The sequence below is a fragment of the Carassius gibelio genome, chromosome A11, assembly GCF_023724105.1.
Source record: "Carassius gibelio isolate Cgi1373 ecotype wild population from Czech Republic chromosome A11, carGib1.2-hapl.c, whole genome shotgun sequence".
In the NCBI taxonomy this organism is placed as follows: Eukaryota; Metazoa; Chordata; class Actinopteri; order Cypriniformes; family Cyprinidae; genus Carassius; species Carassius gibelio.
The window spans coordinates 296,566-311,161 of NC_068381.1; the positions used below are offsets into that span (position 1 = coordinate 296,566).

General features: G+C 42.8%; 1 protein-coding gene across 1 annotated transcript; it reads left to right on the forward strand.

Annotated features, from left to right (window-relative positions):
* Positions 1-456: 456 nt before the first annotated feature.
* LOC128021912 (nucleotide-binding oligomerization domain-containing protein 2) lies at positions 457-4,221 on the forward strand. Its single transcript, XM_052609008.1, has 3 exons — positions 457-829; positions 916-2,548; positions 2,901-4,221. The coding sequence occupies exons 1-3, from the start codon at positions 496-498 to the stop codon at positions 3,286-3,288; spliced, it is 2,355 nt and encodes a 784-aa protein (XP_052464968.1). The 5' UTR covers positions 457-495; the 3' UTR covers positions 3,289-4,221.
* Positions 4,222-14,596: the final 10,375 nt, after the last annotated feature.

A 14,596-nucleotide genomic window follows, 5' to 3' on the forward strand; every position in this document is an offset into this window, starting at 1 on the left:
AAGATCTTCTGCTCTACTGTGCAATGTCCGAACTGATTGCATTATATTTTCACTGTTTTTTTTTATTTTTATGTAAAATAATTTTTTACTGTTTTAAATTCATTACATTTTTTATAATAATTTTAAAAGTTTTAAAATTGCTTTTTGCAAGTTTTATTCTTGTTGTTATTTTTCTTAATTATTGTTTTACTTTCTTTTATTTAAAACACTTTGAATTACCATTGTTTACAAAATTTAAAACCATAAAAAAAATATTGTGGTTTTAACAAGCCACCAATAAAAGGCTATCCTATTATCCCCCCCCCCCCCCCCACACCCCCATATTGATGATGTTTATTTTGTGTACGGACCTCTGTACGATAAATTTAGTCTAGTGAATTTACTAGTCTTTTGCTCACTTCTGGAAATAGTCTAAAAATATTAAATGTGAATTAAAACTAGATAATAAATGTAATTAATGAATGTCTTTTACCTCAGGTTTGAAAGGCCTGCAGTATGGCGTGTGCAAAGCAATCTGCTACAGAGTACCTCGAAAATACCAGGAGAGACCTGGTGAAACACATGAAAAACCTTCCTCAGATCATTGAGAAGCTTTATGACAAGAAGGTTTTCAATGACGATAACGTCAATGATCTGAAAGCCGAGGACACAGAGTTTGATAAAGCCAGATGTATACTGGACTGGGTCATTAAAAAAGGTAAACTGGCCAGTTATGAATTACTCAAGATTCTGGATAACAGTAAGAAGAGGACATTAGATCCTGCATTACACTCCTGGATCAGCTATTTTCCCTTCAGAGATGAAGACGCAGAGCCCAGCTGTTTATTTGGTGGGTAGAAAAAAAAAATCATTTTGGTAAAAGTAAAAAAAAAATCCAATACAATTGTTGATGCTTTTTTTTTGTGCTAATTTTAGGTACAAAGCCCTGTAAAGAGTACCAGACACAGCTCAAAAAGAAAGCAGAAAGTACACTGAAGGACCAAAGGGAAAGTTGCTGTAAATATCTGGATGACAAGGTACAAGGAAACTTCAGTTTTATTCCTCTTGTTTTAGAGACTGGCTCTGCAGTAAAACCTCCTCAAGACAAAATATATTTGAAAAACAAAAAATACAAAAAGCTTCGCCCCAAGAAACTGAGAGATTACATTCCTACCGAGGGTCAAGCGTTATCACCTGAGGACCTCCTGAGATGGAAGGACAAAAGCATCCTCATCATCGGCAAACCTGGAGTAGGAAAGACTACAGTTGTCCAGGAAATGCTGCGTGTTTGGGCAGAGAAGGATGACAGAGAGATAGACTACATGTTTTACTTTGATCAAAGTGTTCTGGCTCACAATAGTGTTGCCAGCTTGGAATCTCTTTTGTTTGATGTGTATATGAAACCAATGGAAAAAGACAAAAAAGAAGTGTTTCAAGATATTGAGGAAAATTCTGAGAATGTTGTCATCGTGTTTGATGGTGTGATGGATTTGGGAAAAAAATCCATCTTGTGGAAGATCATGAAGCACGAGCTCCTGCCGGATGCCAAGATTGTGATCACATGCAGATCAGAGGAGGAAGATGAACCACTGTTCTCTGACTGGCCGACACGGACCGTGTATGTACAAGGATTCAGCGCAGAGTCTATCAACACTTACTATCAGAAGATGTTGGGTCATGATCCTGTTCTTCTAGAAGTTGTTTTAAAGAATCAAGAGCTCTTCAGTCTTAGTCATGTTCCATTGTATGCATTCATGATTGTAGACTTGATTAAGTTTAAAAATGACACCGTATGCAACTATCATCACACAGTCACTGAAATGTACATCCACATTTTCCGTCTTGCTGTGAAGAAACATGGGAATAAACAAAATAAGCAAATAGACAAGTATCTGAAAGAGAAGAAGGATCAGATTCATAGATTGATGAAAAATGCTTTCGATGGCACTATGAAGAAGTGCCTGAACCTTCCAGATTTTAGCAGTGATGAGACGGACATTTGTCATGCTTTTCTGAAAATGATCACAACAACAGACTCGCCAACATCTGCAACTACACACTGTGCGTTTCTCCACAACACAATGCAGGAATTCTTCTCCGCGTTGTGGCTTCTTGGACATTCAGATGAAATTGAGAAAGTCCTACAGCTCTGTCAGACTGAGGAGCATAAACACATGAGATATGTTCTTCCTTTCTTATGTGGACTTCTGAGTGAACACAACACCAGACTCCTCAAGTGTCTCTTCCCAGAGGATCAGATACAGAAAACATCTGACTGGCTGATTGAGAAGCTTGTGGACACATTTCTTCAGGCTCAGAGTGAAGAGTTTGATCTTCTCTATGTGTGTCAGTGCTTGTATGAGCTCCAGTCTCCTGAAGCCTGCTTAATGTTCCTGGAGAAGATGAACCATCAGATTGAACCAGAAGTGGATCTCGATCCTCATCAGTGTTGTGCTCTGTCTTATGTGATTGGTCAGTCCAGAGATAAAGAGGTTTATCTGAATCTGGACGACTGTGATGTAGCTGATGTGGGAATGATCATGCTGCTCAGCTGCTCACCAAACATCAGGTACTAGAAACTGTAGTGTTTTAAAGGGGATCTATTATCCCCTTCTTACAAGATGTAATATGATTCTAAGATGTGTAGATGATGTGTCTGTGAAGTGCATGCATGCATCTTGCTGTAACTGGTATCAGCTCATCTCAAACAAGCCTCTATCTTCTCCCGTGTGTGTGCAGTGGTCAGTCTGTCTCTCTCATCTTGCACTGTGTAAATGTAGGTCAGTGAGTTATTCTTACAGGGGGTGCTTTGTGAGTCTCTGCTGCACTTAGATTAGTAACTAACATCCTGTGTGTAGGAATAAGTTAGGGTTTTGCTAGGTTATTTGTTCTAAACCTAATGGAAATTATCTTTGTTGCAGGTTAAAGACTTGTAAAGAACCACTGAAGCAAATCATATTCTTTGTAGAATTCTTCCATAAATCATTAAATCAATGTGACTGCAAACTTTTTGAGGTGAGAGGAAGAGACAACCCAGGAACTTTAAATGCTCTGCTGGATCTGTGCTCACATGTGAAGAACTATGAGACTCAAACAGGCAGGAGTTTTCTTCCAGCATTACAGTCATGTTTCCAGTTACGTGATGATGTCTGGATCATAGATCTCTCAGAGAGAAAGTGCTCGGTCCTCCTGGAAGTGCTGAAGCTCCAGACAGAGAAGAAACCTGTCGAGCTGAGAGGATTGTCAGAGAAAGAGCGTGACGTGAAGAGTCTCCTTCAGTGTCTGCCACACATCTCACAGCTGAGGTGAGAACATTTCTGTTATCTTACAGTTATTGTGAAATATGATTTCTGTATATGCTGGGACATGTTTTCTGGTCTTAATGAGTGTTGGATACTGAAACCCAGTACAAATATGGCACCGGTACTTATGTAATCAGTATGTACTAGAACTGAATCAGAATGCAGATTTCAGTGCCATGCCTGAGCGATCGATTGAAATATTTGTCTTCTCCAGAACAGACGTAAGAAGCATCATCGCATGTGAAAATTATTTCCCGACTTAGAAAATGCATGTGAACTCAAGTCAGAAGTAATGCTTTGTAGTAATGTGAGTGTCCATGTTGTTTTGGCACTGGTATCAGAAAAAACAAAACAAATGATGATACACATCCTTACTCTTAATAGGGCCTTTCGCATTGCTTTAGTTCCAGAACTAAATGTACAGTACTAAAGTTCTGGGACAAACTTTTTCCCAGTACAATTTAAAGGGTTGCATTTGTACCGAGAGTGTGTACTAGGACGTAATGTAAGACGGTCAACAGCGCCATCATTTGTGTGCGACATTCAACAACGAAAAAAACAACAACAATGTTATCAACGGGAGGATGGAGGATGCTGTTATCGGAGCTGTGTTTTTCACAATAATGGACATGGAATGTTGACGAAAGCGATTGAAAGAACAGAAAGAAGGACTAAGAATCTACAAGGACAACTGGCAGTGCTACATTTGCTATAAGTGCCTGCACTTTGTCATATTTGCAATGTTTACAGTATGTTACACTGCGTTTTAAATCATGGTGAGTGAGGGCATTTTCGAACACGTCTTGCCAATCAATGTCTACTTGCGTCACGGTTAGTACCAGTTGTGCTGGTTAGACCCTGCTCTGGAGTAGGAGCTAATTTGGTTCTCGAAAAAGGCAGTCCGATACTAAAATCACACCCAATTCCCCAAAAAGCAGGTAATTCTCATGAAACTGCTGAAACGCAATGGCACTAATTATTTTAGATATTAAACATGCAATTTAGTAATATATAAAAACATAATAAAGACAATACTGTTCTCTATCTTGCACAAAGAGTAATTTCAACATAGGAATTAATTAGGGCCCGAGCACCGATGTTGCGAGGACCCTCTTGGAATTGCTCTGTTTATTATTATTAGGGCTCAAGCCCAGATGGCGAGAGGCCTATTGTTTTCCTTAGGATTATTTTTTTATTAATAATATTATTATTTTTTATTATAACTTGGGGGCTATTGGGGTCCTTAACATGCTTGAAAACTCTTGACAATTGGCACTCACCTTGGAACCTGCTGTCATTATGACCGGGCAGAGACTGAAACACGGGCGTGGCACAGGGGCTGTACAGCGCCCCCTGGAATATGGAGGCCCATATATCATACATACTTGCACGTAGACATATGAAACTTGGTACACATATAGATCATATTTACTTAACATGCTCAAAATCTCTTGGAAATTTGTGCACACCTTTAGGAGCCCGCAGAGGCTGGGACCCGGGCGTGGCACAAGGGCTCTACGGCGCCCCATGGAACATAGTCAGAAATGTTGATGTATAGGTATACATATTCATATATAACTCAGTACACTTATAGACCTCATTGTGCCGAACAACTTTCGTATTGCATGTCATTGGGCTCCGCCCAACAGGAAGTCAGCTATTTAGAGGTATGTAAAAAGCACATGCTCTGGAATTTGATATCATTGTCATAGGTTTTTTTACCCGATTGCCACCAAACTCCATCAATATGATCTCAAGACATTGGGGATGAAAACTTGCCAGGGGATTTTTGATATCTCTAATGGTTTGCTCGTGGCGACACTACATGAGTTTGATCAAACTTCATCGGTTAGTTTTTTGTATGATGACGATCGCATATATGTGACTATTAGGAGTCAAAGTTATAGCGCTGCCAACTGGAAGCAGGAAGTGTGTCTTTTTCAAAATGCTTTGAATTCAGCATCTTATTTTTACTCGATTTGCTTCCAACTTCATCAGAATAATGTCAAAACCCAGCCGATATAAATCTGCTGGGGGATATTGATATCTTAAAAAATATTGTTGCTGTTGCAACATGTCAAACTGGAATAATTTCAGGTGATTTTGAGGCTGCTAACATGCTTAGAATTTCATGAAACTCAGAACACATATCAATATTAATGATAGCTCGACACTGGCAAAACCTGATAAAAGGGTGTGGAGGAGGCACTCTATAGCGCCACCTTTTGTCAAATATGGGTGTGTAAGTTTTAGCTACAGACAACAAACTCGGTACATAAATTGTCCTTATCAAGAAGGACAACTTTCTAATTCACAGTCATTAGCTATGACCAACTGTGACGACTCGTAAAAGAGGAGGAAGCAAATGCAGGCAATCAGAAATGGTTTATTGAAGATGGTAGTAAAACACAGCAATGAGTACGATGAAAACTGAGTCCAGAATGTAGGCAATGGTGATAGAAGGTCTACGGTGGCGTGAGAAGTGCTGGATGGTGAAGTCGGTGGTGAATGTGAAGACGGTCAATGGATGAACCCAGAAACAGACCGGAACACTCACACGAAGACGACAACACAAACACAATCCAGAACACGAACACGGGAGACGGTAATCCAACTTGTGAGGCTGTAACATGAATGAGGATCTGACAGACAGACAGACAGAGAGATGAGTGAGTATAAGTAGCTAAGTGGAGATGAGGATCAGCTGGAGCGAGACAATCAACACCCAGGTGACAGCAATCAACCAAACGAGCACGTGGAGACTACGTGATTACAAATACAAACACAAAACATGACACGGAGGAAACAATGGATTTCCTACCGTGACAGTACCCCCTCCCCTAGGACGTCACCTGACGTTCCCAGCCTGCTTTACCTGTAGATTGTAATCATCTATAAGGTGGTGATCCAGTATGTCCCGAGCAGGAACCCACCTTCTCTCCTCCGGACCGTAACCTTCCCAATCCACCAAGTACTGAAATCCGCGTCCCCTCCGTCTAGAGTCCAGAATACGATTAACCGAATACGTGGTTTCCCTATTAACGATACGAGGCGGGGGGGGGGGGGAACCGGGGCAGGCGGGTTAAGATGGGAAAAAATCACCGGTTTAATTTTGGACACATGGAACACGGGATGAACCCTCCTGTACGCCGGAGGAAGGCTAAGACGCACTGTTACCGGATTAATAATTTTGGTAACAGAAAACGGGCCAATAAATTTGGGAGCAAGCTTGTTCGAAATGGAACGCATCGGAATATTCTGGGTAGAAAGCCACACTTTTTGACCGACGACGTAACGGGGAGGCTTCGACCGGTGGCGATCGGCCTTAGCCTTGGTGCGCGACCTAGCCTGGAGCAGAGCTCTGCGAGCTCTGGTCCAGGTGCGGTGACACCTTTGGACTAGTGCGTGTGCGGAGGGGACCGAAACCTCGGATTCCGTACTGACAAAATTAGGTGGTTGGTACCCTAAACTACACTTAAATGGAGACATGCCCGTAGATGACACTGGCAAAGAATTGTGTGCGTACTCCACAATTGAGAGTTGCTGACACCAGGAGGAAGGATTCTCGGAAGCCAAACATCGCAAAACCCTTTCCGGAAGAAAGACTAACAGTCGCTCCTAACAATTTACAGAATTCTCGCCAAAATCTGGACACAAATTGGGGACCCCTGTCAGAAACCACGTCTGTCGGAAGGCCATGTATACGGAAGACGTGGTCAATGACAGCTACCGATGTTTCCTTGGCTGATGGTAATTTGGGCAAGGGAATGAAATGAGTCGCCTTCGAGAACCGGTCCACTGCGGTTAAAATCACCATATTGCCCTTAGAGGGCGGGAGGGCGGTAATGAAATCTAGCGAAATGTGGGACCAGGGTCTCGAAGGGACAGACAGCGGTAAGAGTAACCCATCTGGAGGTCGATTGGAAGTCTTACCAATAGCGCAAACCGAACAAGCCAAGACGAAGTCGTGGACGTCAGGAGCCATACCCAGACACCAAAATCGTTGCTTGACTAGAAACCTAGTTCTACTAACCCCTGGGTGACAAGCAACACTGGAACAATGACCCCACTGGAGAACGTCTGACCGTAACCCCTCCGGCACAAACAACCGGTTCGGTGGGCAACGAGCCGGGGGCGTTACCCCTTCTAAGTACGAGTTTGACTGCCAACAACTCTCGATTGCCAATGTCATAATTAACCTCCGCAGGAGATAAATGGTGAGAATAATACGCGCAAGGATGCACCTTTCCGTCTGAGGATGCGCGCTGGGACAACACTGCTCCTACCCCCACCTCTGACGCGTCGACCTCCACTATGAATTGACGTGAGCGATCAGGGGTGACGAGAATGGGAGCTGAAACAAAGCAGCTCTTCAGTTTGGCAAACGCAGCCTCGGCTGCGTCTGACCACCTGAACGTCAATCTAGGGGAGGTCAAAGCGGTCAGAGGCGCGGCTAGTTGGCTGAAATTGCGAATGAAACGCCGGTAAACCCCCGGCGAACCCCAGAAATCTCTGCAGGGCCTTGCGAGACTCTGGGGATGGCCAATCTGCCAGAGCCTTAACCTTCTCAGGATCCATGCGAACACCCTCAGTCGAAATGATGTGTCCTAGAAAAGAAACAGACTGTGCATGAAAAACGCATTTCTCCGCCTTGACAAACAATCCATTCTCTAGCAACCGCAGAAACACTCGTCGTACGTGTTGCACGTGTTCCTGGAGAGACGAAGAAAAAAATCAATATGTCATCCAGGTAAACATATATGAACAGATCGACCATGTCTCGCAACACGTCATTAACGAGTGCTTGGAAGACTGCCGGCGAGTTCGTTAGCCCGAAAGGCATGACGCAGTACTCAAAATGGCCTCTAGGGGTGTTAAAGGCAGTCTTCCACTCATCCCCCTCCCTGATGCGGACAAAATGATAAGCATTACGTAAGTCCAATTTAGTGAAAACAGACGCTCCCTGCAACCTCTCAAAAGCTGAAGACATAAGCGGCAAAGGATAGGTATTCTTTACCGTTATGTTGTTCAACCCTCGGTAGTCAATGCAAGGTCGCAAGGATCCGTCCTTCTTTCCCACAAAAAAGAACCCCGCCCCCGCTGGAGAAGAAGAAGGGCGGATGAACCCCGTTGCTAGAGAACTGGATATATATTTCTCCATGGCCGCCTTCTCTGGAATAGACAAAAGAATATAACTTGCCCTTAGGCGGAGAAGTACCTGGCAATAACTCTATCGCACAGTCATAGGGACGATGAGGAGGAAGAGAATCAGCCCGAGACTTACTGAACACCTCCTTCAGGTCGTGGTACTCCGCGGGCACGTTAGCCAAATCCACTGCTTCCCCCTGAAACACAGACTCCGAAACATTAACACCAGCAGACAAAAGACAAGACAAATGACACTCCTCGCTCCAGCTAACCACAGATCCGAGACACCAATCGATCCTGGGGTTGTGTTTATGGAGCCAGGTGTGACCGAGAACAATGGGAGATAGAGGTGAGTCCATGATGAAAAATGAAATCTCCTCCGTATGGTTACCAGATGTGATGAGAGAAACAGGTAGAGTGGTCTGTGTGATGACTGGCAGTCTGTGTCCGTTGAGTGCAGAAGGTGCAATGGGGTGTTTGAGGGAGGTGAGAGGAATGTTGAGCTTATTAGCAAACTTGAAGTCCATGAAACTACCCTCGGCCCCAGAATCCAACAAAGCGTGATGATCGAGTGCGTGGGTGGACCACCGTAGACTCACCGGAAGGAGTGTCGATGTAGATGAGGTCTTCCTAGCAGAGATCCCACCCGATAGTAGCCTAAGTTTTACTATCGGGCTTGGTCTTTTACCGGACAGCGCTGGATGTGATGTTCTTGGCTGCCACAGTATAAACACAGTCCCAGGGATCTCCGCCTGATCCTCTCCTCCCGGGAGAGCCGAGCTCGCCCCACCTGCATGGGTTCAAGATCTCCAGGTGGGCTGACCGCAACCTCTGAGCGCTGATGCTGAGCCTCCGGTCTGGTCGCGAGAACTGCTCTCCCCCTCCGTCTGTCGGCTTGGTCGAGTCGGTTGTCTACTCTGATGGCGAGGTCAATCAGACCATTGAGAGAAGTGGGGAGTTCAACGGCGCGGATCTCCACGTGCTCGTAGTCCGTGACACCAACAGGAAGTCATCTATTTTGATTTGAATGTGGATATTTGGAAATTTGATCTTAATGGAATTAATGCATACTGCTCAGAGGAGATTTACACCATACACACCAAACTTTGTCTACATGATGCCAAAACATTGAGGAACTTAAATTGCCAATGGATTTTGGATAGCTTGAACGGTTTTGTCGTGGTGATTATTTGAAATGACAGTAAAAAGGGAATCATTAATTGTCTTGGGCTGCTTATACAGAAACCTCCCCGTGGTGCAGCCTGGGAAATGCTGACTGGTACAGTCCGATAGTCTCTATCCGATATTACCAGACATGGGGACTTGTGACTTGGTGACTTGGACTCGAGTCGACTCGAGTCGCTATTTTTAGGACTTGAGACTTGACTCGGACTTGGAAGTTAAAGACTCGGGACTTGACTTGAGACACGATGACTTGAATGACTTGAGTGTTAATCACATCATGTTTTCAGTTTGAATATAAAATATATAAATTATTTTTTTTAAATAAAGTTGATTACTCAGGTGGAGCGCAGGCTGAGAATAGCGTCGTGACTGGATCAGGACACTATCATCAGTCATGCCCTCTCTACCTTACACACACCACGCCCACTTAAATCAGATATCACATCACATCAACATGTCAGCCTGAGAGCTACCGATGGTCATCGCTTTTGTCTTCAATAGTTCGCGCCTAAAAACGCGTGGAAAACGCTAGTCGCGCCGCTTTCTCCTTCCTTCCAAAGCGCTCGGACAGACGTGCTCCTGGGGCGTCTGTCGCTAAGCATCCATGACACGCTCTCTCTCATTGAAGACGCGGAAATTTCAGCAAAGGATAAATGGATTTGCGCAACTAAAAATCGCTCGCAGTAGCTCTGCTACTAAATTCATTTCAAAATGGCAATCCATATACAGCTATGATCAGCTGTTCCTTCATCTTAGCTGAGCTTTCAACGTTGATACTGGAAAGGTTGAAGCTTATTGGATAGTTATTGTCACATGAACTGCGGTGTGCTTGCGGCATTCTGAAAAGTTTAGATGTTTTTAACTCGATGCGGTGAGCGCGTTGCTTCCATTATGAGCGCGCATACCGCGCGCCTACATTGGAAATAACGAACTTGCGCACGCAAAAGACGTGATGTGAACGGCCCCTATGTGATCCGCTAGCAGGCCGTCAAAAAAACGCATTCCAGGGGCGGTGCTAGGGCTGGGCTAAGGGGGCATAAGCCTCGAATATTTTGTTACCTAGTCTTTCTCATAGAGCAAAACAATTAATCAGAAAAACAAATGTAGCTGCCGCGATTACCCAATCATGAGAAGTGCATATTATATATATATATATATATATATATATATATATATATATATATATATAGTACAGAATATAAATATGACGTATTTTAAGTTGTTTCATACTTTTTTGTTATGTACAGTACAGACCAAAAGTTTGGACACACCTTCTCATTCAAAGAGTTTTCTTTATTTTCATGACTATGAAGATTGTAGAGTCACACTGAAGGCATCAAGGGCTATTTGACCAAGAAGGAGAGTGATGGGGTGCTGCGCCAGATGACCTGGCCTCCACAGTCACCGGACCTGAACCCAATCGAGATGGTTTAGGGGTGAGCTGGACCGCAGACAGAAGGTAAAAGGACCAACAAGTGCTAAGCATCTCTCAGGGAACTCCTTCAAGACTGTTGGAAGACCATTTCAGGTGACTACCTCTTGAAGCTCATCAAGAGAAAGCCAAGAGTGTGCAATGCAGTAATCAAAACAAAAAGTGGCTACTTTGAAGAACCAAGAATATTACATATTTTCGGTTGTTTCACACTTTTTTGTTATGTATATAATTCCATATATAATTCAACATGTGTTAATTCATAGTTTGATGCCTTCAGTGTGAATCTACAATTTTCATAGTCATGAAAATAAAGAAAACTCTTTGAATGAGAAGGTGTGTCCAAACTTTTGGTCTGTACTGTACATAACAAAAAAGTATGAAACAACTGAAAATACGTCATATTTATATTATATACTCTGAGAGAGAGAGAGAGAGAGAGAGAGAGTGTGTGTGTGTGTGTGTGAGAGAGAGAGAGAGAGAGAGAAAGTGAGTGTGTGTGTGTGTGTGTGAGAGAGAGAGAGAGAGGTGTTCAGAGAGGAGTCTGTTGGATGTTTAGTTTTTTATGGACTCAATGTTGAAAATGTAAAACATTTCAAACACTGTTGGCAGAAGTGAAAAATAAATAATTTTAGGAAGTTACAATTTTGTTTGATTCCATGATGTATGTTACTGAACATGAGTATTTACAATGCAAATCCAAATTATTTTAATTTACTGACAGTTACCTATCTTGTCTTTTAACTTTATTAAGATCAGATTCTGCAGGTAAAATAACAATATTAAGGTGACTTGACTTGGACTTGACTTGACATAGCTTGTGACTTGACTTGCCCAAGAAAAAAATACTTGGGACTTACTTGAGACTTGAAGGTTAAGACTTGAGACTTACTTGAGACTTGCACATGTGTGACTTAGTCCCATCTCTGGATATTACTACCACCAGTAGGCCAATATCTGTATACCAACCTGAGCAATTAAACAGATGGCAATGCAGAAGCGCAACAGATACTCGCCCCCCTCGGGGCCTGCACTGTCAATCGCCTCAATTAATATTGAAGGTTTCTCCAGACGCAAGGCAGCCATACTAGAAACAGCGGTCAGATGCTTCGATATCGTGTGCATGCAGGAAACCCATATCGGCCCTGAACAACACCGACCAGTCATCCCTGGAATGAATCAACTGTATTCAGCAGACCAAACCTTGCGATCGAAGAGGTTTGCACCCATATTACCAAAGGGCAAATGGAAACCATCACAGTAGCCCTCCCGAATGTCTCTGTCACATCAGTGTATAACCCCCCCATAGCCCGTTCCTCCACCCTGAAAATATCACATGAGCATCGGGGACTTCAATGCTCATAGCACACTCTGGGGTTATCAGGGCTTAAAGTATTCCGGCACCGTGCCGGATCTCCGGCATGTGGCCGTGAGGAAAAAATAATAATATTTGAGAGCCTGCGCATGCAGTTTAATAATTTCGAGCCAATTTATTTCTTCTACCAATCATGAGAGGAACGCAGCTTTAACTAACGTTGCAAGCCTATCAGAAGCAGAGGAGGGTGTGTCCTTACAACACAGTATGATTGACGCCCATACGTCAATATCACGTTAAGCGTTGTCGGAGAAAAAAAAATGGAGCACAAGTTTATGAAGCCTGGGGATGCTGTCCTAGACTTCTAGCAATAGATAAAGGACTCAAAAATAAATGCCGCTTTTTGGTAGTTGGTGCAAGAAACCGAGAGCCCTGGGCTTGTTTCTGCATTATTTGTTCGAGGAAGCTTCTGTATGCCGGCAGTGGTAAGAAAGTGCTTGCTCGCTATGATTTATGTTGCGTTCCAGGCAACCCGTAACCCATGTTTTTCCAACCTTAAACCCGGGAAAGTGCACTGGAACGGCAGTCAAATCCGTGACTTCCCATCCGTGAACTCGTACTAGAACGATGTACTCTGGGTTTTGACGTCACAGCACGCGAAACAACAGTGACAGCCCCTACGGATAACACTGCGTACATATGCAGTGTTTATGCAAGTGGTACATGTTGAAAATTACATTTTAGGACACTGTAACGTTGCAATAAAATTAATAATCTAGCTAAATTTCCTTGCGCACAGAAAGTTTGGCGTGACTTGCCTGGAATGGTACAAAGTCGTTAGTCGTGGTTTGAAATAGTGACGAGCTCAAAAACATGGCAGGAACGCAGCACCAAACTCCGGTCATAGAGCCGCTGCCCGTGCACTCAAACTTACCACGACGTTCTCCCGCTCCCGCCGCAAAATCCCGCGGGTAAACGTATAGCAGTTTTTCTTTTTTTTAATACATTGCATACACTGTTGAATATAAATTAAAAAAGAAACGGAAAATAAACAAATGTTTTGTTTTATTTGCGTTTCATTAAAAGTATGAACATGAACAAAGAACAATTAGAACATAGAAATACAGTAAAAAAGTAAGAAATGTAAAAAATATATATATACCTATAATAATTAGGCTATATAGCCTAATAAATTATATAAAAATAATAAACCTGGATTTATTTCATTTTCAAAGGATTCAAGATTCAAGATTCAAGATTTTTATTCATCACATACAAAATTATATATAGCATATATAACCAGCAGTGAAATGTGAGTCAGGTCCGCTCCATGGACAGTGCAATTATTAAAGAAAACAACACAGATGAAAATATACATAAATAAAGCTATGTAAGAATGAAATAAAAGTAAACAATAAAAATATAAGAATAAAATATAAAAAAATGTATATTGTAGAATTAAATATAGAACGCAAAATAATGTGCATGAGTGTAAACTGTAGTCTTAAATATTAAGATGTACAGGGATGTACAATGTGCATATATGCATTTTACTGTAGTCTTAAATATTAAGATACCCAGGAATGTACAAGAAGCAAATGTGCAAAACAGGGCGACACTGTCAGTGTGTCTATGTGAGGTAGAGAATATAGTAAAAAGATAAAGTGAACATTAAGTGGAGGCATGAGGATGTTAAGAAGCTGGTTTAGAGTTTAAGAGCCTGATGGCCTGGGGGAAGAAACTCCTCCTGAGTCTCTCAGTTTTTCCATCAGGCTACGGAAGCGCTTACCAGATGGCAGCAAAGTGAAAATATGATTACTGGGGTGGGTGGAGTCTTTGATGATTTTTGCAGCTCTACTTCTGCAGCGTTTGAGGTAGATGTCCTGCAGAGAGGGGAGAGCAGACCCTGAAATGCGCTCAGCTAAGCGCACAACTCTCTGCAGGGCTTTGCAGTCTTGACTGGAGCTGTTCCCATACCACACTGAGATACACTGAGTCAATACGCTTTCTATAGCCCCAGAATAGAAAGTTTTCAGGATTGCTGGTGAGACCCTGAATTTCCTCAGCTGTCGCAGATGGTACAGTCTTTGCCTGGCTTTATTAACCTGTGTTTGAATGTGAGTAGTCCAAGTGAGGTCCTCGGAGATGTTTACACCAAGGTACTTGAAGCTGCTCACCCTCTCCACAGGGGTCCCGCTGATCATAAGAGGAGTGTAGGGCTGCTGCTGTCTCTTC